Raw genomic sequence first — 25,398 nt, 5'->3', positions numbered from 1 at the left:
CACAAGCGACACCATGTCAGTTTTTGGTCAGGACAAACAATGGCAGTGACTATGTCGGACTATTATTCCACCACCTGAAAGGTCAGAAACGAAACAAACCTGAGAAAGATGCCACTGGGCCATACCACCATGCCAGTGATATCACATACCACACGGTTATCCCTGACATCTCGCAAACTGACCTTCTGCTGTGAACTGATACGGACAGGCCCAAAGGCGAATTCCAGGACACATTCCAAAACACAACTGGGGTGTCACGTGCCGTATATCTCGGAAATTACGCAAAAATCCCACCCCAAAGACATTGATTTTCGGAATTAGCGTGTTGAGAAGGCCCTGCCCACCAAATTTGGAGACAATCGAGACGCCCCGCAATATCAAACTGGGGTGTTACGCGTCGTATAGCTCGGAAGTTACGCAAAATCCCACCCCAAAGGCAATGATTTTTGGAATCAGCGTGTTGAAATGGCCCTGCACACCAAATTTGGAGGCAAGCGAGACGCCCCGCAATGTCACATTACGATGTTACGCGTCGTATAACTCGGAAATTACGCAAAATTCCGCCTCAAAGACGGTGATTTTCGGAATCAGCGTGTCGAGAAGGTTATGCACACCAAATTTGGGGGCGATCGTGATGCCCCGGAATATCCAACTGGCAACTGGAAATCAATCTGCTGCTAGATTGACGGACGTTGTGAAACACGTGAAAACATGGGCCACCCACATGGGTCCGAGTTGAAGCCTTTGAAATGGCCCATCATAGCCCAAGCTATGTACGGCCATGACTACGGCCAAGCTGTCTAGGCTGCATGTGGACCGCATTTTGATATGCTGACTGGGTGAATGCGCCTACATAGTTTGCGTGGCCGGATCTCTTGATGCTTGTGCCGCGGCGCGTTGCACTGGAGGCCGGTTTCGGAAAAGGTCCTATTGAAAAAAGACGCTGTCACGAATAGCTGGGCCTAATTTCACGTTTTCGTCATACACTTTTGATATTCCACCAAAGCACAAATAAGCCCAGTGGCGAGGTTCCGTCCGTGAGTATTTATACAGACATTCGTCTTCATATCCTATGGGCTACTCCTTATCCCATGAATACGTGGCATGCATGCAAGTGCGTCAGCTTCCAGGAGTGCAGTTTTCTATTTAGGCGAAGGACCTTCATCCCCCCACCCCCCCCCCCCCCCCCCTCCCAACGTGGGCTACGTCCCCCCCCCCCTGCTTTGAGAGAAAAATGGGCCAAATCCGCGGAAAAACCCACCTACTGGTGAATTTTCCGGTTAGGTTTGGTGAGTTGCTCATGGTCCAGCTCTATCCACTTCTGCCCTAATACGCTTTACAAAACCACACCCCTGCCAGCATCATACATTTGCTCCATTTGGTGTCTGGCTTGCACCTCGGATTCTTAGCCGCTGCTGGTCCTTGAGTTGGTTCGGGGCGGTTCGTGCAGCTATAGCAACTTTTGGTTTTAAGACCAAGCCATCGTTTATTATAAAAAATAATAATCTATCGGGCTATGGAACAGCGTATTCGTTCTTTGAAACTAAGAAATATCGAAAGAAGTGTCAAGGATGTCAACACGTGAATCCAAAAAATCGATTTACCACAATCATTCCTTTTCAACGTACAGCTGCGCATTTTGAAAAGTGACGCATCCGGGACGAAGACGATAGCGTACGACAGGCGGTTTTCGAAGCTTGTTTTTGTCCATATTGCACTATAGTATGATTAAGCCATCTTTTGACGTTGGATGGTAACGTCAAGCGGTTTCTATTTCAGCAGCTTTATTGCCTCATGGCCTGATGCGCTAAAGTACGGGTGTGGCGTGATCGGTGCGACAATGTGCAACCAAAATTGCAGCTCAATTCCAAAGTCCTGCCTTGTTTCCTTTCCTTGACCCATGTTTCCATGATTTGACTCAGGCCTTGTTGCAATGGCTCACTCATGCTATGGAGAAAGTATTGAGGTAAGTTTTCCACTTGTCCTGTTTCCTTACAGGATCTCATTGGGACAAGGATGAAGAAAGTTGAGCTATGTATTTAGGCCAGCCTGCAAGAGGTGGTAATTTTTTACTTGGGTACCTGTATGGCCGACGGAGGGAAGAGCTACGCTAGCTGCAGGGTTTCGAGTATTGTCGTGCGGGGCAAAAGCTGTGAGGCATCAGCTAACATTGTGACGTCACTGAAAATGGTTTTGCATCGATCGGGATCGGGGTTCTTTCGGGCCGACTGAAGGCCATAAGGCTTTTGCTTGTGATATGATGTCACTGGTATTCGGCTGGGTATGTGACGTCACTGGTCGTGAGTGTGTAAGGCTCTTTTGGGTCCACTGAATGCCGTAATGCATCAGCTGGCCATGTGTCGTCACTGGTATTCGATTGAACATCAGGCGCGGCCGGCCTCGTTCCATCTTTACTTTTCGTACCTGTCTGCTGCAGGCATTTGCGTGCCGCATAAAGGTTTGACCGAATTACCCCAATGTGTGACGTCCCTAATCATCACTTCATACGAGTGCACTTAGGCCCCACGACCACGGTGTGTCGTGGTCCGCGAAGTATCACCGGATAGCGTGACGTCACTGGTATTCGAATAAAAACTGGGCGCAACAGGCCGTGCTTCATTTTTACCTTTGTACTTGTCTACTGCAAGCATTGGCGTGCTGGATGAAAGCTGCCGAACCACCTGAGTGTGTGACATCACTGGCCATGAGTTCCAACGGTGCTTTTCGGCCAACTGAAGACCACAAGGTGTCAGCTAACGACGTCACTGCTATACGACTGTAAGACGTCAATGGCCGTGGGTTTCCACGGGCCCTATAGGACCGACGAAATGCCGTTAGGCATCAGCTGGCGATATGACGTCACTGGTATTTGGCTGAACATCAGGCAACAGGTCATGCTCCATTTATACCTTTCGTACATGTCTGCTGCAAGTATTGGCGGATTTTTTGTGCGGCCAACTGAAGACCATAAAGCATCAGCTAACGATGTGACGTCGCTGGCACTCGACTGTGCGTGTCGCTGGTCATGAGGTTTTACGGCCTCTTTTGGGGCGACGAAAGGTCATACGGCAATGACTGAAGATGTGACGTCACTGGTATTCGAATGAACTTCGGGCGCGACAGACCATGTTCCACCTTTATCTTTGGTACCTGTCCATTCAAGCATTGCCGTGGAAGGCTCTGCCAAATTACCTGAGTGTGTACGTCACTGACCATTAACTTGCACACTCTTTTGAGCCTACTATGGGCCACAAGGCATCAGCTGACGATATGATGTCACTGGGTTTCGACTAGACATCATGCGCAACAGGCCATGCTCCATCTAAGCCATGTTTCGTCTGTACCTTTCGCACCTATCTACTGCAAGTATTCGCGCGACACAGGGGCTCTGCCGAATTACCTTAGCGTGTGGTGTAACTAGTTATGAGTTAACGCGGGTTTACTCTGGCTGACTGAAGGACATCAAGCATCAGCTGACGATATGACGTCACTGGTATTCGACTAAACTCCAGGCGCGACAGGCCATGTTCCATCTTTACCTTTCGTACCTGTCTCTTGGAAGTATGGGCGTGCTGAATGAAGGCTCTGTCGAGTCTCCTGAGTAAGTAACGTCACTGGTCAAGAGCTTTTTACGGGACCTTTTGTACCCCCAAACGGTATAATGCATCAGCTGATGATATGACGTCACTGGTGTCCGACTTAACATCAGGCGCGACAGGCCATGTTCTATCTTTACCTTTCGTACCCGCCTATTACAAGTATTGACGTGCTGAATGAAGGCTCTGTCGAGTCTCCTGGGTGTGTAACGTTACTGGTCATGAGTTTTTTCTGGCTCCTTGGAACCCTCTATAAGGAAACATGCATCAGTTGACGACATGATGTCAATGGTGTTCGACTTAACATGAGGCGTAACAGGTCATGTTCCATCTTTGCCTTTCGTACCTGTAAAGTATTGGTGCGTTAAATGATGGCTCTGCCGAGTCACCTGAGTGTGCGACGTCACTGGTCATGAATTTTTACCAACTATTTTTGGCTGAGCGAAAGCCATAAGGCATCAGCTAACGAAATGACGTCACTGGTAATCCACTGAGTGTGTGACGTCACTGGTCATGAGCTTTTACGGGCCTTTTTTGGCCGAGTTCAGGTCATTAGGCATCAGATAACGTTATGGCGTCACTTGTATTCGAATTAACATCAGTTGCAATAAGCCATGTTTCATCTTTACCTTTCGCACCTGCCTACTGCAAGTATTCGTGCGCTACAAAAAGGCTCTGTCGATTCGCCTGAGCGTGTGGTGTAACTGGCCATGAGTTTGTGCAGGTTTACTCGGGCTGACTGACGGACATCAAGCATCAGCTGACGATATGACGTCACTGGTAATCGACTAAACTCCAGACGAATCATCTGAGTGGGTGACGTCGCTGGTCGTGAGTTCATACGGATTCACTTGGGCCGCCCAAGGCCACAAAGCAACACCTCCCGTGAAGCATCACAGGATGATTGTCGTCACTGTTATTCGACTTAACATCAGGTCCAACATGCCACGTACTTTCTTTACCTTTTGTACTTGTTTATTAAAGGTATTGACGTGCTGAATGAAGGCTCCGTCGAACCTCCTGAGTGTGTGACGTCACTGGTCACGAGTTTTTTACGGGCTCCTTTGAACCCATTTTAGGTTATCATGCATCAGCTGACGACATGACGTTACTGGTGCTCGACTAAACATCAGGCGCAACAGGTCATGCTCCATATTTGCCTTTCGTACCTGGCTGCTGCAAATATTCGCGTGCTATATGAAGGCTCCGCCGAATCACCTGAGTATGTGACGTCACTGATCATCAGTTGGTAGGAGGTCACTTGGCCACCTACGGCTACGGAGTTCCGCAGCAGAGGTGGGAGATGCACCATAGTTAAGCACACTAATTTTATTGTGCGCACCATTAAGTAACAACTTCAAACGCAACGGGCTGTTTCAACGACTAAAATTTTGAACAAACGTAAACCCAAAGAAAGGTGATCCCAGCCCACAAACCGACGTATATGCAACGCTATTCCGCCCGACATCACAGGATGCGCCCCTGAGCAGCTACGGTCCGGAATGCCCTGATGGCTAAATAATAATCAAGGGCGCCGCCCAGCGGCCATAAGTTTGGGCCACAGCCCAAATATCAGTGACGTCATATGGTCAGGTGATGCTTGATGTCCTTCAGTCAGCCCGAGTAAGCCCGTGTAAACTCATGACCAGTTACACCACATGCTCAGGTGATTCGGCAGAGCCATCATTAGGCTCGCCAATACTTAAACAGGTGCGAAAGGCAAAGATGGAACATGACATGTTGTGCCTGATGCTAAGTCGAACACCAGTGACATCATATCGTCAACTGAAGCATTATACCATATAGGGGGTTGAAAAGAGCCCGTAAGAACTCTTAACCAATGACGTGATATAACACGCGAATGCTTGCAGTAGACAGGTACGAAAGGTAAAGATGGAACATGGCCTGTTGCGCCTGATGTTGAGTCGAATACCAGTGACGTCATATCATCCCGCGATGCTTTACAGGATATGATGCTTAATTGCATTGGGCTGCCCAAGTGAACCTGTATAAACTCATGACCAGTGACGTCACGCACTCAGATGGTTCAGCATCACCTTGATATAGCACGCGAATGCTTGCAGTAAACAGGTACGAAAGGCAAAGATAGAGCATGGCCTGTTGCGCATGACACCTAGACGAAAACCGGTGACGTCATATGGTCAGCTGATGTGGTATGGCTTACAGTAGGTTCAAAACAGTCTATACAAATTAATGGTTAGTGACGTTACACACTCAGGTAATTCGGCAGACCCTTCCTTCAGCATTCAAATACTTGCAATGGACAGGTACCAAAGGCAAAGATGGGGCATGGCCATGGCCGCCTGAATTGTATTCGGATACCAGTGACGGCACATCTTCAGTTAATGTAGTATGACCTTTCATCGGCCCAAAAGAGGCCGTAAAATCTGATCACAAGTGACATCACACACAGTCGAATGCCAGTGACGTCACATCATTAGGCTATGCTTTACGGCCCTCAGTTGGCCCCCAAAGATCCATAAAAATGCATGACCAGTGACGTCACACACTCACGTGATTTGGTAGCTTTTATTCATCACGCCAGTGCTTGCAGTAGACAGGTACGAAGCTAAAAATGAACCTTGACCTGTTGCGACCAATATTTAGTCGAATATCACTGACGTCACGATACCCAGCGATATTTCACGGAACATGATACACCGCGGCCGTGGGGCCTAAGTGCACTCGTATCAAGTGATGATTGGTGACGTCACACATTCAGGTGATTCGGTCAAGCTTTTATTCGGCACGCAAATGCTTGCAGCAGACAGGTACGAAAGGTAAAGATGGAATAAGGCCCGTTGCGCCTGATGTTTCATTGAATACCAGCGACGACATATCGTCAGGTGATGCTTTACGGCATTCATTGCACCCAAAAGAGCCCTAAAGCCTCACAACCAGTGACGTCACATATCCAGTCGAATACCAGTGACATCATATCGCTAGCAAATGCCTTGTAGCCTTCAGTCGGCCCAAAAGAACCCAGACCGATGCAAACCCATTTTCAGTGACGTCACTACGTCGGCTGATACCTAACAGCATTTCTCCATCATGGCAGTACGGGAACCCTGCAGCCAGCGTAGCTCTCTCCCCACCGTCGGCAATACAGGTACCCAAGTAAAAAAAAGCCCAAGAGGTGGCATATCAGTTGATAAGCTCTTTGGGCAGGCCTAATCCTGCATCACATGTTTTGCTCTTGGGCAACATTTTTCTCTGAGAGCTTCATTTGAATTGGCAGATATCTGGCTGCAGGAGTACTGCATGAGCAGCCATAGCTGGGCATGATGATATGGCAGCTATCAAGACAACTCTGACACAGTTAGGCCAGTGTCCCCTAAGTCCTGATTTTAGTTGCATTTCAGGCTTTTAATGCCTTGGAAAACTTGTTCTTAAAATATCCAATCAGGTAGCATTGACTATTCTCAGACTCATCAAAAGAGTGTGCATGCTATGCATATCATGTGTTCTTATTTTGTCCAGGATGCAGTATTTGTGTTGTGTCACCATTGAGCAGTTCAAAACTGCTAGTCTGTGTGCTGGTTATTCTTTAAGATAATCATGATATGTAAACAGTGTAAATTATGGTTGATGCAGTTTTTATTCTGATATGTCAAGAAGTTCTGATTAATCAAGCAGTTAAAATCATATTAGGTACCTGATAACAGTATTTTGAGGGCAGAGAATGCAATGTCTCATGGCTGAACAATGTGCAATGCTTCATTTTATAACAAAGAGGATGGAACAATGAAAAGTAAGAGATGTGGTACTTATGACTTGTATGTTTGTGGTATTTTGGTGGTGAGAGTCCTGTTTTCAAAATGAGGTTTGTGCAGTATTGTCATATGCTAGTGTTCATATTATATTAGCTAAGGTCTATAGCAGAGTTATTTTGGAGTGAACATGAATGTATTTTAACTGGTCAGGAAAATTCAGCTTATGCATTGTAAGTGATGCACTTATCTATAATAAGATTGGCAATCACCCCTGAGGTTTTGTGTTAAGTAGCCTCTAGTGTAAGAGGTACGCATGTGTTTTCTTTTCCAGGCTTATGATGTGCTCAATCCAATAGGCAAGGGAGGATTTGCTTGTGTCTACCAAGCAAGATGCAAGTGGTCGGGCAGAGATGTTGCTATCAAGATGGTGAGTGAGGTTTCTTGAATATATTTTTAGCTCTAGTTTTCAATGCACATTCATGATTCATCATGGATGCTTAGTTAATTTGGCTGGCAATGTCCATGTGATCTGATACCACAATCCACTTTGCCTATGTGGTGGGTTGATTAGTATTCCTCTAATAATATTTTCACACCAGCCAGGCCCCAGAAGCTTATCTTGACTTCTCCCCACAAGTTTTGCACCACACTAGGACATCATGGAGCAGTTATACACTGTGATGGTTGGGCACTGGGCATGACCTGAGTTTTATACCTTTGGAACCAACCATTGATCAAAGGGGTCATTCTTGCTCTCCTGGAGATGGGGCAGCAGGCATTTGTTAAGATGGTCACAGAATTGGAAAATAACTACACCTGCCACCAAAAAACATGTGCAAGGCCCCAATGTAGAATCATGTGTGGCCTTTTCAAGTTGTCAGCCATGGCTTTTCCCTTAAAGTGTCACTGCACATGGCAGGTTGTGTTGCCATTGGGGTCGTGAGGCTCTGGGTGCTGACGTGGGTCCTGGCTGCCCCAGATCGACAAGCAGCTGATGAAGGCCAACGGCATGGTGGAGCGCGTGCGCCAGGAGGTGCGGATCCACTCGCGGCTGAAGCACCCCAGCATCCTGGAGCTCTACACCTTCTTCGAGGACGACGAGGCCGTCTACTTGGTGCTGGAGCTCTGTGTGAATGGAGAGCTGGGCAAGCACGTGCGCAACAAGGGCGCGCTCGTAGAGGACGAGGGTATGTCGCCGGACCCGGCATAGTGAGAGGGGGGGGGGGGGGGGGGAGGAGATGTGATCTTTTGCATGGCTACAGGACTTTCTAGTTGGCTGGGTAGCAACGTCTGAACAAAATGGCAATGCACATTGTAAGTGATGGCAATAGTGTAAGTGCACACTAACGCTCTGCGATCACACAATGTCACTGTAGTGCGCACGTCATTTCTCCCAAGTCTGTGCGTTTTGTGGCAGATAAGCTCGTGAAGCCACAAACTCGTCATCACGTCTTCCCGCACCGCCTTCCGTCTCTGGCCCAGTGTTTGTGAGTGTGACCACTGGATGTCGCGGCCGTACGGTCTGAAGCGTCGGTCCGCTGCTGCCTGCGGCCGCCGAGTACAACCGTACCACAGCAGCCAGGCCCCCGTTCCTGCTGCGCCCCTCGAGACGGCTGGGCGTGGTCTCATGGGGGGCCGACAGATGTGGGCGTACGCTACGGCCTCGTGCCTCAAACCAGACTGAGCTTTGCATTGGGTTACAGAGGTGTACCTAAGCGCTCCCTGCCTGTTGTGCGAAATCTGCAACGACTGTGTAGTTAAGTGTATATGCCACTTGTTTCCTGGTTGGGGAGTACAACTTTTCAGTCTTGGTGTGCAAGCTGTCTATGAATGGTGAAGCACTTTCATAGGAGTGGAGTACAGGATTCCATAGTGCCATGTTCACCGACAGTAAGCGCCACTTTGTTTCACACTGCCAGATTTTCAGTCTGACACATGGCAGCTTTAACCAGGATTCACTGTAGTGTAAGGCTTAGCAGAATGTTCTGATGAGTCTGTGTGCTGCGCTGGATGCAGCATCCGACCCCGTGTGGATGCAGCATTCGACCCCGTGGGGATGTAGCATTCGATCCTGTGTGGATGCAGCATCTGACCCTGTTTGGATGCAGCATCCGACTCTGTGTGGATGCAGCATCCGACGCTGTGTGGGTGGAGCATCTGACTCTGCAGGGATGTAGCATTCAACTGTATGTGGATGCAGTATTCGACTCCGTGTTGATGCAGCATTCGACCCTGTGTGGATGCAGCATTCGACCCTGTGTGAATGCAGCATTCGACCCTGTGTGGATGCAGTATCCAACCTGTAGGCGGGTCAGTGTGGTGGCCCGCCTGCAGGAGGGCCATCACACGGCGTGTGTCCCGCGTCGGCCATGTCTTCTCACTGCCGACTGATGCTGGCGACCGTGCTGTCGACAGCGCGCGAATACGTGCGCCAGATCGTGGAGGGCATGCTGTACCTGCATTCCAACAAGATCCTGCACCGCGACCTGTCGCTGTCCAACCTGCTGCTGGACGACCGATACCACACGGTCAGTGGCAGGGCCCGGCTGCAGGCGGCAGCCTCCGCTGGCCCTGCTGGCGGTCCGTCTGGCAGCCTCCGCTGGCTCCGCTAGTGGTCCGTCTGGCAGCCTCCGCTGGCGGTCCGTCTGACAGCCTCCGCTGACTCCGCTGGTGGTCCGTCTGGCAGCCTCCGTTGGCTCCGCTAGTGGTCCGTCTGGCAGCCTCCGCTGGCTCCGCTGGTTGTCCGTCTGGCAGCAGGCACGCCAACAACTCACAGCTTGACGGCTGATGCAGTGCGCCGGAGAACGGGACTGCATAAACGTCCCGCTGTTCTTTTGAATTTGGCTTGCGCTGGGTTTTGCAAGCGGTACGCATGACTACCTCCGATTTGGTGTGCTAATGTTGAAGGCCACTGCTTGGGAGGACCGATGAGTCGTTCTGTGGTTCGCTGCTGCCGCCGTTGGCACGTGACCAAGCTACGTGGACTCTCCGCTGTTGCAGAAGATAGCCGACTTTGGTCTAGCGACCCAGCTAAGCTCGCTGGAGGAGCGGCACAAGACCATGTGCGGCACGCCCAACTACATCTCGCCCGAGGTAACGGGGGCGGCGCCAGCGGTCATCTGTACTGTGAACGGGCTCAGGAGGAACTCACCACGGCTTTGATTGTCTGACTTCCAGGCATTGTATCGCCACGACCTTCCCCCGATGTAGAATCGTCCCATGCACCGCGGGATATGGAATCGTTATCTTTCTTTGATAACCGGTTCATTTGTCATGTTGTTTTCTGCTGCTGCTGACAGATATTAAGCCATTCATGACTCAGTCGTTCTGCGTACTAGGTAACGCCGAAACGATGGAAACGCCAGTTCAGCCGTGACACGACTGTTCCGGTGCTGTCCGTCCTGCCGTGACGAGACAGCTCCGATGTAGCCCGTCCTGCCGTGACACGACTGTTCCGGTGCTGTCCGTCCTGCCGTGACGAGACAGCTCCGATGTAGCCCGTCCTGCCGTGACACGACTGTCCCGGTGCTGTCCGTCCTGCCGTGACGAGACAGCTCCGATGTAGCCCGTCCTGCCGTGACACGACTGTTCCGGTGCTGTCCGTCCTGCCGTGACGAGACAGCTCCGATGTAGCCCGTCCTGCCGTGACACGACTGTTCCGGTGCTGTCCGTCCTGCCGTGACGAGACAGCTCCGATGTAGCCCGTCCTGCCGTGACACGACTGTTCCGGTGCTGTCCGTCCTGCCGTGACGAGACAGCTCCGATGTAGCCCGTCCTGCCGTGACACGACTGTTCCGTTGTAGCCCGTCCTGCCGTGACACGACCGCTCCGGTGTAGCCCGTCCTGCCGTGACAGACTCCGGCCGGCTCACTGTAACCCGTTTCCGTCGCCGTCCGTCAGGTGGCCACACGCAGCTGGCACGGCATGGAGGCGGACGTGTGGGCGCTGGGCTGCATGCTCTACACCATGCTGGTGGGCCGGCCGCCCTTCGACACGGATGGCGTCCGCAGCACGCTCACCAAGGTCGTCATGTCCGACGTCAAGGTCAGCAGAGCGAGGCGTGGGGTACAGCACTCTCAGCAGGGTCATGTCTGACGGCATGGTTATACTGAGGGTGGTAGCTGGTAATGATGTCCAGTCATGGTCATTCTTCGACGCTGTGTCGATTTCGACGCCTTTTCTTCAAACTGCGTAACGCTAATAGGCCTCACAAACCATTTGTGACGTGCTTAAATCAGTCGACGGTATCTTCTGAGTGTAACCCTTCGGGGCGGCCGTCGCAGATCCCGGCCCAGATCAGCCCGGAGGCGACCGGTCTCATCACGGGCCTGCTGAAGAAGAACCCGTCGGAGCGGCTGCCGCTGACGGCCGTGCTGCAGCACCCCTTCATGACACGCAACCGGACGACCGGCAGCAAGAGCGTACGCAGCCAGCACCCTTCCTATGGCATGGGCGCGGCGGCACTCCTGGCTAAATTCCATTACATTTCTAGACTTCTCTGAGAAAGGGTGTGTGTCTCCACCGGCAATACATGGTTTAATCGTAGAAAAATTAGCGTTGCACCGTAAATGAAATATATTGTTTCCGTTCATGTATCCGAGGACGACTCAGGTTTAACAACCATGCTACATTTTCGTGCTTTCATCACCAGGCGAATAGATGATGCATTAATTTTATTGGCGCTTAGTTCGCATCAGGGCCACCAGAAACCGTTGCTAGGGGGTAGGGAGCCTAACGTTATCACCGCACGAGCTGTGTGCACGCGTACGGACCAATTCCTTGGCTCATCGTCGCGCCGTGTCGTGCCCGCCTGTGACCCTGCCGCTGTGCGTGTGCGGCAGTGGTCGGCGGCCGACAGCGGAGTGGGCACGATCCTCACGTCGTCGACCACCACCTGCTCAGCCGACCCGGCGACGGCGTCGGCGCCGGCGGCAGTGGCGGTCCGGGCGCGCCGGCCGCCCCGCGTGCAGAGCCTGGACCGCGGCCTGGCGCGCCGTCAGCAGCAACAGCAGCAGCCGGAGCCCGGCAGGTCGGTGACACCTGCCCTCTGGACAGGGGTGGGCCTCGTCACAGTTCGCCTGCTTGAGTTCCCTCTTGGGGGGGGGGGGGGGGGGGAAGAGCTGTCTGCTGCGTGGACGTTGCCTGTGATGCAGGTTTCACGAGTTTATACGGTTGTATACGTCGTGGCACCTATAGATATCGTCCTATTAGACGTCCGAAGCAATACATTGATGTTGACAGTGCTACCATCGATTTGCTTCGTCAGGATTTAACGTCGCGTCCTTTCTGCTATCCATCGATGAAGCTATTCCCCCATCAGATGCTAGCCTGACACACGTGAGAAGTGGGGCCCGAGTGATCCAACACCGGCACTTACTCAGCGCCCTGGCGCTAATGTTGCGATACATTGTCACCGCATCGCACGGCGTCCGCGCGCGGCGCTGCTGACCTGCCGGCCCGCGCGCCTCAGGTGCGCCGCGCCGCCGCCGTCCGGTATGGCGCAGCTGCGCCGCCGGTTCGAGCCGCTGCCGCCGCGGCCGCTGGCGCCCGGCCCCGAGCCGCCGCCGCCGCCGCCGCCGCCGCCGCCGCCGCCTCCTCCGCCTCCTCCATCTGCGCCGCCGGAGCCGGCACGGCTGGGCTCGCCCGTCCGCGGTCGCTCCTGCTGCCAGGGTGAGGCCGGCCACCGCAGCTGGTGCGAGCGCTGGCCGGCCGAAGAGTGCTCCTGCCGCTCGGGCCGTTCCGGCCGCTCCGGCCGCTCGGCAGGGCACCGCGCCACCGACGTGCTGCAGGGCATTCAGGTGAGACCGTTGGCGTCACCGGCTGTGCCGAGCTCGGTGTGACATGGCCCAACGGCTGTGCCGAGCTCGGTGTCGCATGGCCCATCGGCTGTGCCGAGCTCGGTGTCACATGGCCCATCGGCTGTGCCGAGTCCGGCGCCACATGTGCCACCTGGGCCAGGCACCATGTTGCAGTCAATAGGTCTGGCGTCAAAAATGTGCTCTCCTGTATCGCTGATTTCTGTCGTGCAGTCCTGAGTAGGGTTGGTGTTCGTGGCTGGTAGCTTGTGACCGCCGTTGCCCGCGTTCGCGACCCTCGTTACGCCCGCGCTGCAGTCAATAATGCTTCGTCGACCGATGTAACATTATCGTGTGTCGTCATTCGTGATGGTGTCATACTCAAGATGCATCTAAAACAAAGTAAACCGGAGACGGGCCTTATGGAAACTCATGGTGGTGGAAACTTGTAAAGATAAATTATCTTGCTCCCTTACCCCTTGGGTCCTTTCTCAGCGAATGCCGCACTGGACGCACGTGGACCGTGACTACCCAGTCCACAGTCCGTCTCCGGCCGTGTGGCCCCCTGTCCACCGTCCGTCTTCGTCCGCAAACTCCCTGTCCACCGCCCGTCTCCGGCCGTGCGGTCCCCTGTCCACCGGCCGTGTGGCCTCCGCCCGCTGTCCATCTTCAGCCGTGCGGCCCCCTGTCCACCGTCCGCCTCCTGCCGCGCCGCCCGTAGCTGACACGCCCCCGCGCCGCAGCCGCCGTCTGCTGGCGTCGCTGCGGCCGCGGACGGTGCGCCGCCGCCTACCTCGCCGCTCACCACGCGCCGCCTCAAGCCCACACGCCAGAAGACCAAGAACGCCGTGGTGACGCTCTCCGAGGATGGCGAGGTGTGCCTGGAGTTCGTGCGCCGCCGGCAGGGCCGCGAGGCGGTGGCTGACGTGTGTCGCATCACTAGAGACGGCATGCGGGTACGTCCGGCTGCCAGTCACGCGTGGGGCGCCCGCGGACCGCCGCTGGCCACGCTGGCCGTGGCGCTGACCACCGGGGTCGCTGCTCCGGCGCTGCGTGCTCGGGGAGTGGTGCGCGCTGGTTTGAGACCTGTTTTGAGTTGCGGGAAATGACGAGTGTTGGGCGTAAAAACGATTTAATGTCTCACCTTTCGCCATTTTGCGACGACTGCTGCGTGAATCTATAGTTATTTGTCCCGTGACCCAGGTTTTCCGTGTTCTGAAACTATGTATGTCCAGCAGACCTCGTCTTGTAGAGCACACGTACACGTATCAGCGCACCAGCACACATCACACACACAGCCTGCATATTTCACATGTTAGTTGTGATCTGTACTGTAGCCATCAGTACGCATAGCAGTATATTAGAGCTGTGCAGCTGTTCGCCGTCGTGACGGCGCCCTGACGTGACCTGGGCTCACCTGACTGTGACCTATCTGGGGTGTGAGTGTGCGCTGACTGGTCGTGCCGGCCGCCGCTCCAGATAGCGGTGTACCAGCCGGACGGTGGTGCTGTGCCCGTGGTCTCCGAGCCGCCGCCCATGCCCCGCTCGGGTGCTGACGCCTTCTACAGCTACAACACGCTGCCAGAGAAACACTGGAAAAAGTACATCTATGCCGCGCGGTGAGTGGCGTGTCTCAAGACGGTCTTGACCGTTTGCGCTCGATAGAGTCAATAAGTATAATTTTAGGACGTTTTGCCTCAGACGCTTCGTCGCTTGGTTCCTTATCTGTGCTAAGAATCGCTCCATTCACCTTCCAACAGCGACGCATGTCCTGCGTCATGCGCGACGCGTCCGGCCTGTTCGTGAGCCGCTCGGCCGGGAAGGCCTCGGTCGGTGTTCGAGGTCATGAGCGGCAAAATTGGCTCGCGCCGCTCGCCTGCTTATGTGACGCGACCGCACCGCGCCTGCCTGAGAAACACCGTGCACAAACTGGACTTGAAAGCCCGTGGCGCCGGGAGCCGGCACTACGCACCCCGTATTCGGGCCGGCTGCACTGCTTCGTGCTCACAGTCCTTGTCGGCTGGCCGGCAGGTTTGTGAAGCTGGTGAAGGCGAAGACGCCCAAGCTGACGCTGTACACGGATCGAGCCAAGTGTGTGCTGATGGAGAACGGACCGGCCCCCGACTTCGAGGTCTGCTTCTACGACGGTGAGTCGCGACGCGCCGGCACGGCAGCGAGCAGCGGCGGCCGTACGCCGCTGCGACGACCGACGAGGTCAATCTTTGGGTGGGTGCGATCGAAGTGCGGACACGACGGGCTTTCTTTCCCACGTGTGTAGGATTGGGGCATTGTGAAATTAGGGTGCTGATGCGCGAGCATGTGTCAGGGATGTTGCAGGTGACATGGAGTCATTTTATTTTTGTTTCATACTATGATAAGAAAGCATGGCATAAGTAAGATATTTGTGTTGCTGCCTCCACTACTGTGATGCTATGCTAGCGATCGTACCACGGCCATGTACGTATTATTGCTCTACATGTTGCTGACATCTAACGATAGTCCTGAGAAGTCGGACACGCGTAGCACCTGGGAGCCCAACTGGTCAGCATGGTTGTGCCCCTCACCCCTCGAGCCGCCGGCCGTCGGCAGGCTGCCGGGTGGTCAAGTCGTCCGAGGGCGTGGTGCTGCACGAGCCCGGCCGCAAGCCCTACACGCTGGAGAGCGTCGGCGGTCAGCAGTGTCTCTCCGAGCCGGGCCGCCTCCTCTGGGAACACTTCCAGCAGGTGCGTGCTCGCCCAGTGTCTGGGGATGGTCTGGCCGACCGGCCGCCGGCTGACGGACTCGCCAGCTCGGACCGGTGCTCAGCGGCGGCCGCTGCACGCGCCCCGTGAATTGAGCCGTTGTGCCCCGCTGATGGTCTGCGCCGTGCGCCCCGTCCCCCACGCCTCGAGATCGCCACCGATTCCGATGGCCCGTGCTGCTGCTGCCGGCGACGACGCTGCTGCTGCCGGTGGCGACGCTGCCGCTGCCGGTGGCGACGCTGCTGCTGCCATCGAGCGCGTACTGGGCTCCAGCCTCGTCACACCGCATGACCCCACTTGGCGTCGCGTCACCGGCTGGCTTTCGTGCCAGTGCGCCCTGTTCGTGACGGGGATGATCGGGACTTCAGCGCCGCGCTTTCCGCCGTCCTGTGCCCTGCCCCAGTTGTACTCCACCCGTCTACGTGTGGTGCTGCGTCGACGCCTCGCCCACACCGCTGTGCGCGACTGTGAGGAGATGGAGGCGGCGGTGGAGTGTGATCCCCCTCCCCCCCTTTCCACCGCCCTAACAGCGCTCGTCCGTGGGCCGGCAGTGCCTGCACCACTGCGAGCAGATGGAGGCGACGCTGGAGCGGCTGGAGTCGGGCGCACCGCTCGGCTGTTTCCCGGTGGTCATCGGTCGGCGGCCGGCGCCGGCCGAGCGGCCCGCCTCGCCCGGCCTCGACCAGGAGAACCGCAGTCCCAACGCGGCCGCCGCCAGCCAGGTGAGCGACGCTCGGCGCTCGGCCGGACAGGGGCTCGACAGCTGGGACGGTAGTTTGGGTCCTGTCTGCGGCGCCGGTCATGGGGGAGGCGGGTGTCGGGCGGGCCGATCGCACGTGAACGCTGCGCGCCGACATCACTGGCGGCTAGTTAGGCGGGAGAACCGGAACATGCGGTTCGAACTGTGCAACGTGGTCCGCCTGCATAGGTTGCTTGCTTGGACCGGTTCGGGCAAGCGGCAGTATCGGTGTCGGAGGTTCGGTACCAATGGCGTCGTCGAGACATTTGTGGTCGGTCGCTCGCCACGCAGTCCATGTACAGCTGCGATTGCTGGTCTGTCACCGGAGTGCAGTCCCATCCTGCCGCCACCTGGTGTCTGTCGTGCCCGTCTATCACGGCCGCTACTTCTGCTCCAGATGCGCTCGTTCGAAGGCTCCGTGGTGAGCACGCGCACGGCCGTCTCGGCGCCAGCCGGCGGCAAGACGATGCGACGCGCCCACTTCGCTGGCGTGGGCACGGCCACTCAGGTGCGGCGATGAGGGGCCGACCAGCAGATGTCGGACGCTGTGGCGTGCACCGGATCCGTGTGCCAGATCCGGAGCAGAGCTGTTTTTTATGTCCACTAATCGGTTTGTTGTCTGTGAACGTATCCCGTAATTAGTCAAAGCGATAGTTCCATGCGTTCAATTGGGTGTCATTGCATTTAACGGTGTCGGTCAAGTATCTATCCGCCTAGCTATGGGAGCAATTATGCTCTTGTTTTCTTGTTTTCCAGCAATTCTCTCTCTCACAAACTTATATTTAATTTTAGCTTTGAAGAAGCCGAAATGTTCGCTGAGTTGCAGATGTACAACTATGCCAGAATGCAGACGCTTGGCTCCCATGCGTAGACGTCGTTGCTGGCTGTCAGCCGGCACTGACCCGACCCTCGCCTGACCTGCGCGTGCTCTGTGTGTGCGGCAGCTGGCGGACGGCCGGATCCAGCTGGCGTGTGACGACGGCACGGGACTGACGATCGAGCCGCGCTCGGGCGCCGTGCAGCTGCGCGAGCCCGACGGTCGGCTGCGGCTCTACTCCAAATACGACCCGCTGCCGGCGCGCCTCAAGCGCGCCATGCAGCAGCTGCCGCACATTGTGCAGACGGTCGTGTCGGGCGCGGCGGCGCGGCCGCGGCGCGGCATCCGCAACTGAGCGGCGCCGCCGCCGCGGAGGCACGCTGCCGGGCCGATCGGCTCGATGTTGCGGCCCCGGTTGGGCGCGGGCGGCTCCTCCGGCCCCGGCGCGCCAGGTGTCGGGTGTACTTACTGTATAAGTAGCGTGGGAGGATGGGTTGTTGAGGGCTTCCACTGCAGTGTCGGCTGCGCGCCGCTTGGGGCCGGTGCGGTCGGGCTCCACCGTCTTCCGCCCGTGGTGAAGACGGGATGGACGCCGTCACCGGCGCGCGGCTGCTCCCGTCGTTCGCTGTGTATAGAGTTCAGCCGCACTGGCTTGGCCAGTTCACGTTGCGCCTTGGCCTCGGGCTGTGAGCTGCGCACTCAGTGCTGTCAAAATCCTCGTGGCTGCGTTGTGTGCGGCAGCTGTTCTGCCCTCGCGCCTGCTGCGGGTCGGTGCGCGCCGCGGTTAGAAGATCACTACGGCAGCTGTTCTGCCCTCGCGCCTGCTGTGGGTCGGTGCGCGCCGCGGTTAGAAGATCACTACGGCAGCTGTTCTGCCCTCGCGCCTGCTGTGGGTCGGTGCGCGCCGCGGTTAGAATATCGCTCGTGCTTGCTATGCAGGCCTCCTGGTCAGTGCCGTGATCATTTGCTGACTGTCTCGCTGCCAGCGCGACTGCATGAGGGTCCCGAACCGGGCGCTGTTGACTGGCCTTCAGTGATCTCAGACGTGCCGTGGCTGTGGGGATGCCCTGTCCGCTAGGGCTGCTCGGGGCGGGAGTACACTGGGGCGTCACGCACGCCCTGCAGCCGGCCAGGCGCCGTCAAGTAGGCTAACCCGTTGGGAGATCACCCGAATCGATCCGGTTGCGCCGGTTTTACGTCATCGTCACTTGAATATATTCATTACGCTCAGCTTCTGCGTGCTAGCCTCGAGGCGGAGGTAGGGGATGGTGATTTGCCAATAAAGCGCTGAAAGCGAGGACGTGTGGCGTCGGTACTAATGGCAAGTACTCCCGTGTGGAGACCTCTTGCGTATAGTTACGTGAAGTCGTGGGCCGATTATGCCTCTGGATTCGGATCGCAACACTCGCATGGAAATGGTGCAGTCCAGCGAGGTCCAGCATGGTCACGCTGTCCCGGTATCGAACACGACCGCGACCCGCAGGGGAGTCGCGGTCAGTCCGACTGTGGCCCCGGTCGGCACAGCACAGCTTGGAGCGGATTTCAATTTTACGTGACCACGGAAGCCTGCTCCAAACACATGAGGTGATCATAATGCGACACAACTAGTGTTTCATGTGTCGCAAGCATCGGACCGCTCATGTGAATGTCTTTGCTCACTAGCTGAACTCAATTCGGTCGGCATTTTAGAGGAAGCGATTCTGCCATGACTCAATAAAAACCTGACCCATTCCGCAGCCGACTCTGACGATGGCGTTATAGTGTTTAGGTGTTGGACGACGAGTCGACGTTAAAATCGATAACGATGATAATGGCATAATGTCGATAGCGAGGACGGCGAGGACTTTTTGGTGACGATGATGATGCTTGCGACGTTCATGACGACAACCCGATATTGATGAAGCAATACAAACATTGACACAGTGATGGTGAGATTGACGAAGACTACGACAACGGCGACGATGAAAATATCTATAGCTGTGCTCGATGAATGGGACGGTGCCTGTATGATGGCACCTCTGTCGGACTATCGCACAGCACCCAGACATTAGGTCCGGCCGAGGGCGCTCTTCTGTTTGATAAGATCCCTCACGGCACATCGCAACGCGGGCTGACTGACCCCCTCATGACGGATTATCGAGTCGGGCGGCCGCTTAGGTGCGATCACTCAATGAAGCGATGATGTATTGAAGAACATGTTTACTAAATAGAACTCGTTGTTCATTGGTGTCTTCGGGCGCGTCGACTGCAATGGTCATTTTGCGCCCATAACGATGCTTTTACTTAATTAATATGGCGTGAAAATGACTTGAAAACCAATATCTTTTGAGAACGAAAAGAGTTGTTTGGAATGTTGGAATTTAAAAAAGGCTGACTGAAGTGAGTCTGAGGCTCGACTGGAGACATTGTGTCAAACCGGAGGTGAGTGGGCGGCACCCTCTATTGAGGATTTTGCTCACCGACTTCTAGATTGCGCTAGCGATTACATTCCGCGCACTTCTGGAGTTCCCCGTCGCACTCCTGTGCCGTGGTGGACAGGGAAGTGTCGTGACGCGATTCGCGCTCGCAAACGCGCTTTCCGAGCTTTTGACGCCAGAAGTAGCATGGAGAATTTAGTAGCTTTTAAGAAGGCGAGAGCTTTCGCCCGTCGCACGATAAAAGAAGCGAAACGTGAATCCTGGCGTGTATATGTAAGTACAGTTAACCGGTTCACGCCAACTTCGCACGTTTGGGCTCGGATCAAACGCATCTCTGGGCAGTTGTCATCTGTGCCACCTCCTGTGCTACATGTTAACGGCCAGGTGGCGACTCATTCGTTGGATGTGGCTAACGAGATCGCCCAAGCACTCTTCCACCGTAGCGAGGGTGCAAACACGAGCCCACAGTTCCTGCAGCAAAGATGGGGCGGGTGTTTTGGGGATTTGTAGATGCCATACAGTTTTAATTGATAATTTCGGCACCGGGGCTCCTCATCCACCTTGGAGCCCAACTTGGGGACGGCCCACTCACCCAGGTGGTGGTAGTGTCGTCAGGGCTACCCCGGTGCTATACGGGGCGAACGACGGCCAGGTGTAACCGGGGAGACCCCTCCCCGTCCTGACCGTGGTTCAGCGCCGCTGCCCCTTGACCCCTTAAGCCGTTGCGCGCGGCCAGGCGCCCCAAGCGGAAACCCGCAAGGAGCACCCAACCGCAACGCGAGCGACAAGCCGCTAGACCCATGTGGAACCTCACGGCCCCCCCCCCCCCCACGCCCCCGGATATCCTGGCCAAAGTGGAGTATTGGCACGCGCCGTGACTGGCCCGCACGACACGACCCTCAGCCACCAGGATCTGATCAACCCGGGGGCGTGGGCGAGTGGGCACAGTGACCCCGATAAAACGAGGATGAGGAGTGGTGATAGGGCGGGATGCGGGAGTGCGGGTAATGTGGAGGGAGCGGGCGGAACAAGGAGCAGGAGCTCACGTACCGGCAGGGTCGCTACGCCCTGAGGGGAGCAGCTTGCGCTGTCCGCCCGTTACCGGAGCTGGGGCCAGAGGGGGCGCTAGTCCCCTACACCGACCGAAGCCGGTGCCCCTGCGGGGTTACTAAATAGAGCAATTGTGTTGTCTTGAGCAGTATTTGCTCCTAAAAGTATACCAACAATTATAAGTGAGCTTGTTTATTCATATCGGATGCTTGCTTCAATGTACTCCAATGTGAGACATGCTCTTTAAGGGCGATGGGGCTCCCAGAGTTGATATCCACTGGGCCCTTGCCAATGTAAGTCGTCGGTCGCGTGGGATCCCTATCAGTTTGGGCATACGTCTACGAGGATTCAGACAGCTAATTTTGCTCAATACATCTTGTTCCGTTTTCCGCCAGTTAGATATAATCAGCTGAACGGTGGGGAGGTAGGATACTGTGGTTAATGGTGCACAACCATTTACGGGAAGACAGCCGTTCATGGTGCCTGACCGGACCTACCAGCCCGCCAATACACCGGTCAACCACTTCATCCTAGCTCTGTGGCATGGGCGCTGATGTCGGATGTACTGTAGTCCATACGTGCCAAGTCATGCGCTTGTCATTATCCGGCTCGTGTGCTGGCCAGTGGGCTTCTCGTGATAAATTTGGCGCAGAACGCCGGCGGCAGCCGAGCAGCCGCCCGCGCACGCACCGCACTACGATAGCCCCGACAGGTCCACGCCACGGTATCAGTGACCAAGCGGTCGACAGACGCCACTGTCTCGGGCTGTCGTCTGACGGTGGAGCTCACCAAGCTCGACCGCTTCGTCAGGAGACCGGCGTGCCCGGTCAGGTGGCCGCGCGATGCGGTCGTGTCCATCGGTACAGGCGCGATAGTCTTCGCGAAGCTTGGCAGCAAGTCAGGGTGCCACCAGATTCCCATCCGCGAAGAAGACCAAGACGAGACCTACTCCATTTCGCCCTGGGGTTGATTCCGCTACAGGCGTGCAGTCATGGGTCTGATCTAGTCCGGCGACCACTGCAACCAGCGAGATGGCGTAGCCCTCGGAGATGGACAGCGAGACAACCAGTGGGGTGACGCTGCCCTCGGAGACAACCCGCAGATCTGTAGGGTCGTGGACAACATTATCGCCTACGACACGAGCTACTCGTGTCACCCGCAGCACGTGTGGGACACTCGGTAGCGATGCGAAGAACACGGCGTCACCTCGAGCCGTGAGAAGTGTGCCTTCGCAGAAGACGTTGAGGTCTACGGCTTCAGGACGAGCAATGCGTGCTACGTGGCCGACGATAAGAAGATGAGCGTGATGGCGGACCTCCCGCAGCCAGCGTGCATACCAGACCTTCGGTCGTTCATTGGACCTAGCGATCCAGCTAGCGAGTTTCCACTGGACGTCGTAGTCGCCCCGGGCCAATGAGGTACGCGCTGCGGCCGAACAACGTCCGTGTCGGGACTCCACTGCACCAGCAGGCATTCGCCGACGAGAAGGCGTTGGCCTCTGGGCCTATCCCCGAATTCTTCTGCACGTGGCGGCGCACAGTTCTGGGGGCCGACGTTGCTCGCCTCCGCCGACTGGGAGTCCGCCTACGCCAGCTAGACGCGGCCGCTAGGTGGCATCTCATCCAGTGCGACCCTTTCGATTTGTGTTATGTGAAATTTTGACTGAGTACACGCACGGCCGCACGACGGCAGGACGGAGTCGGAAACACCTATAAGCCGCCGCTGCCGAGCGCGGCCCACTTTTGCCCACTGAGAAGTCGGCCGGCCGACCGAGACCCAGCGCCGCGCCACCCGGGCATGGCGGCTAGCCGACGCTTCGGGCACCCCTGCGAGACATCCGAGAGCATGCTGCTGCCGTCGCGCCGAATCGCACCCGCCATGATCTCGATGTCTTTAGGCCGTTGCCGAGCGTGGAGCTTAAAAACGCATAGAAAGCAGGGTAGAGTGCCAACGTTGAGCTGTACCTGTACACTGCTGCGACGCGCCTGTTACACTCTAAAAATGTACGTGCGGTAGGGTGTTTCCGGGTCGGGGTGTGCTCGAGATGGCTTGTGTTTTTCTTCCTGTGCTTTTCCCTGTTGTGTAAACTGATTCTGTTTCTCTTGTCCTGTGTCTATATTGTTCCTACAATACACCCTTGAAAACCATGACCTCATCTGCTTCTGTTTCTGGTCGAACTGACTGGGGATATGATGTCCCACGAAATGATCATGCACGGATAAGATACTCAAACAGAGACTGTACTCAAAAAAGTGTCAGAAGTAGGATTTAAGTCCTCTTAAGCACTACTTAGTTCACTCTTTGCAAAAACAGACTTGCCGTCCTTAACGGACAGCGGATTATTGGACAAATCTGCTTAATATCGTAAGTAGGTAGGACTATGTTAAGCTCACTTAACATTCCTTTCCTTTTTAGTGGTTCAAACACCTCCCCTGATGACGTTCATAAGACATCCCGTCCCGTGATAATCCATTCTCCCCACCCGGTCGGGGCAGACCCCACGCCGCGGGCCCAACCGCATCCGGATTAGGCTCCGCCTACCTCCCCTCTGATTGGGGATTGACTTGTGACGTAGCTGCCTGTAGACCCGAGTGCTCTTCGAATGGGATGCGTCGTGGACATCATCCTTCTCCCACCAGGCAAGTGACCGTCGCTGAATGGCAGCATAATAGCGTGTAAAAAAGAGCATAACGTGCTGGGACTACCTTTTTGTCAAGTTAGCAGGGGTGATAGCACAGTGAGCCCAAAGGTCATAAGCCTTAATTATACATGAAATCGCAGCCAACTCCGGTGGGTGGGTATCCACGAATTGGGACTGCAGCCGATGTCGTGTTGATCCTGGTGCTAACATCGATTGCAGGAGGAGTCATCAGTCTGGGCTGATGGGTAACAGCACGAAATGACGTTATGACGGTACCTCATGTTGTATGTGTTTTTAGCGCAATCGGCACGGACGGGACGAAGGGCCAACCGACCAAAGTCACAGCTGCCTCAAGGCAGAGACAGAGGACAACTACCACCATGAGGGCCCGGAAGCTGGTGACAACACCACCTGCCCACTGCGCCGCTCACTACCAAAGACCATGAGGGCCCGGAAGCTGGTGACAACACCCCCTACCCACTACGCCGCCCACTGCCAAAGACCATGAGGGCCCGGAGGCTGGTGACAACACCACCTGCCCACTACGCCGCCCACTACCAAAGGTTTCGGGGGCCGGAGCTCCAAGTGAGTCCCGTATACGGGAGGCGGTAGGCATTCACAAGGCGCAAGACGGAATGCGGGCACTGCAGCTGGGTGAAATAAGGGGCGGTAACAGTATCGAGTCGTTCTTTTTGCGCTAACTCACTGACTTTCCCAATACCGTGCAAACTTGCGGGGCGAGGTGACCAACTGTTAGGAGTAGAACATATTTTGATACCAGCATATGATGCCCGAGCCATTTCAAACGTAGAGCATATGTGTAAGAGTTGTAAAAATATGATAGCTACCACTATTAATCGAACTCAAAGGGAGTGGAATCAATTTCTCGGTGCGTCACAGCACGCAATAGATTCGGCATACCAAACTAGCAATAAATGGAGTCAAGCCTTTCTCATGTTCGGCAGGCATTTCCGCCTACCTAAAGGTCAGGCGCCGGCAGAGGACCTGTCTACTCACTCAGGCGAGTTAGAACACGTGGTTACGATTTGGAGGGAATGGCAGGCTGACGCGATTACGCAAGATATCAGCAACCAGAAAGCCGCTAGCGACTGCCAAAGGAAATGGTTCAATCAATGTGCCAAATATGGAGGTTCTGAAACAGCATTGGGTCTATGTCTATCGGTCCGTGGTAAAACCCGGAAGCGCGGCAAAGTTGACGGCAAAGTGGACTCCGGGCTATTTGGCTGAAACAAAAACGTCCAACGGACTTGCGTACAAAGTGCGCAAGCCTGGTTCTCAGAAGGCAGCTGAAAAATACACGCAAATCGTGCCAAACCTTGTCCGCAGTCTCGCGTATAGAGGACTGCCCGGAAGGCCGCCGAACCATCGGAACCGGTCACGCCAAACACGCTGCGCTCACACTGCGGGAGGACCAGGGCGAAACGGACACATCAAGGGACGCTGACGCGGACGGGGAGACGTCCGACTGGGGCGTCCCAAGCATTCTTCCAAGTGCCCTTGCTCAGGCCAGCAGCCCCGACTCAGCAGGACAGGATGCAGGGACAGCGGTGTCACCGCCGCGCTTGAGGCAGCGGAGACGGAGCCCTATTCCAGTCAGGGCTTCGACACCGACAACGCTGACCCCGAGAGCTTCTATGAGGCAATAGAACCGACTCCGCCTCCGGCCAGAATACAGCACCCGCAGCGAGCTCACAGCCCTCCGGATCGATATAGTCCGCAAGCATGATCAGCCGTCAAATGGACCGGTAGCTGAGCCAGTGTGGGCAATTCTGTTTGCTTTTGTACTAAGAGGGGGCTCGTCTGCTACCTCATAACCTAACGATGTCTGCCGCGATGGCGACGGACAG

At 55.5% G+C, this 25,398-nt stretch overlaps 1 protein-coding gene across 1 annotated transcript; it reads left to right on the top strand.

The window, feature by feature from the left end:
- The first annotated feature begins 1,658 nt into the window (after positions 1-1,658).
- On the top strand, positions 1,659-18,210 carry SAK (polo like kinase SAK). The gene is made up of 17 exons (XM_037215473.1): positions 1,659-1,966; positions 7,662-7,757; positions 8,310-8,517; positions 9,746-9,858; positions 10,331-10,423; positions 11,231-11,374; positions 11,614-11,827; positions 12,172-12,252; positions 13,046-13,128; positions 13,869-14,081; positions 14,605-14,744; positions 15,157-15,272; positions 15,715-15,848; positions 16,418-16,588; positions 17,003-17,113; positions 17,550-17,739; positions 18,164-18,210. Exons 1-17 carry the CDS (start codon positions 1,934-1,936, stop codon positions 18,208-18,210), a joined length of 2,187 nt encoding a protein of 728 aa, XP_037071368.1. The 5' UTR covers positions 1,659-1,933.
- Positions 18,211-25,398: the final 7,188 nt, after the last annotated feature.

Source organism: Pollicipes pollicipes, unplaced genomic scaffold, assembly GCF_011947565.3.
Source record: "Pollicipes pollicipes isolate AB1234 unplaced genomic scaffold, Ppol_2.1 Scaffold_3447;HRSCAF=4054_pilon_pilon_pilon, whole genome shotgun sequence".
Classification (NCBI taxonomy): Eukaryota; Metazoa; Arthropoda; class Thecostraca; order Pollicipedomorpha; family Pollicipedidae; genus Pollicipes; species Pollicipes pollicipes.
Note: the sequence above shows the minus strand (reverse complement) of the source record. Positions and strands in the feature narration are given on the sequence as shown.

Coding starts and splice junctions, on each gene's coding strand:
- SAK (XM_037215473.1), top strand. CDS start 1,934: ATGGCTCACTCATGCTATGGAGAAAGTATTGAG. Junction 10,424..11,230: donor CCAACTACATCTCGCCCGAG/GTAACGGGGGCG, acceptor GCCGTCCGTCAG/GTGGCCACACGCAGCTGGCA. Junction 12,253..13,045: donor CCGACCCGGCGACGGCGTCG/GCGCCGGCGGCA, acceptor GGCCGGCCGAAG/AGTGCTCCTGCCGCTCGGGC.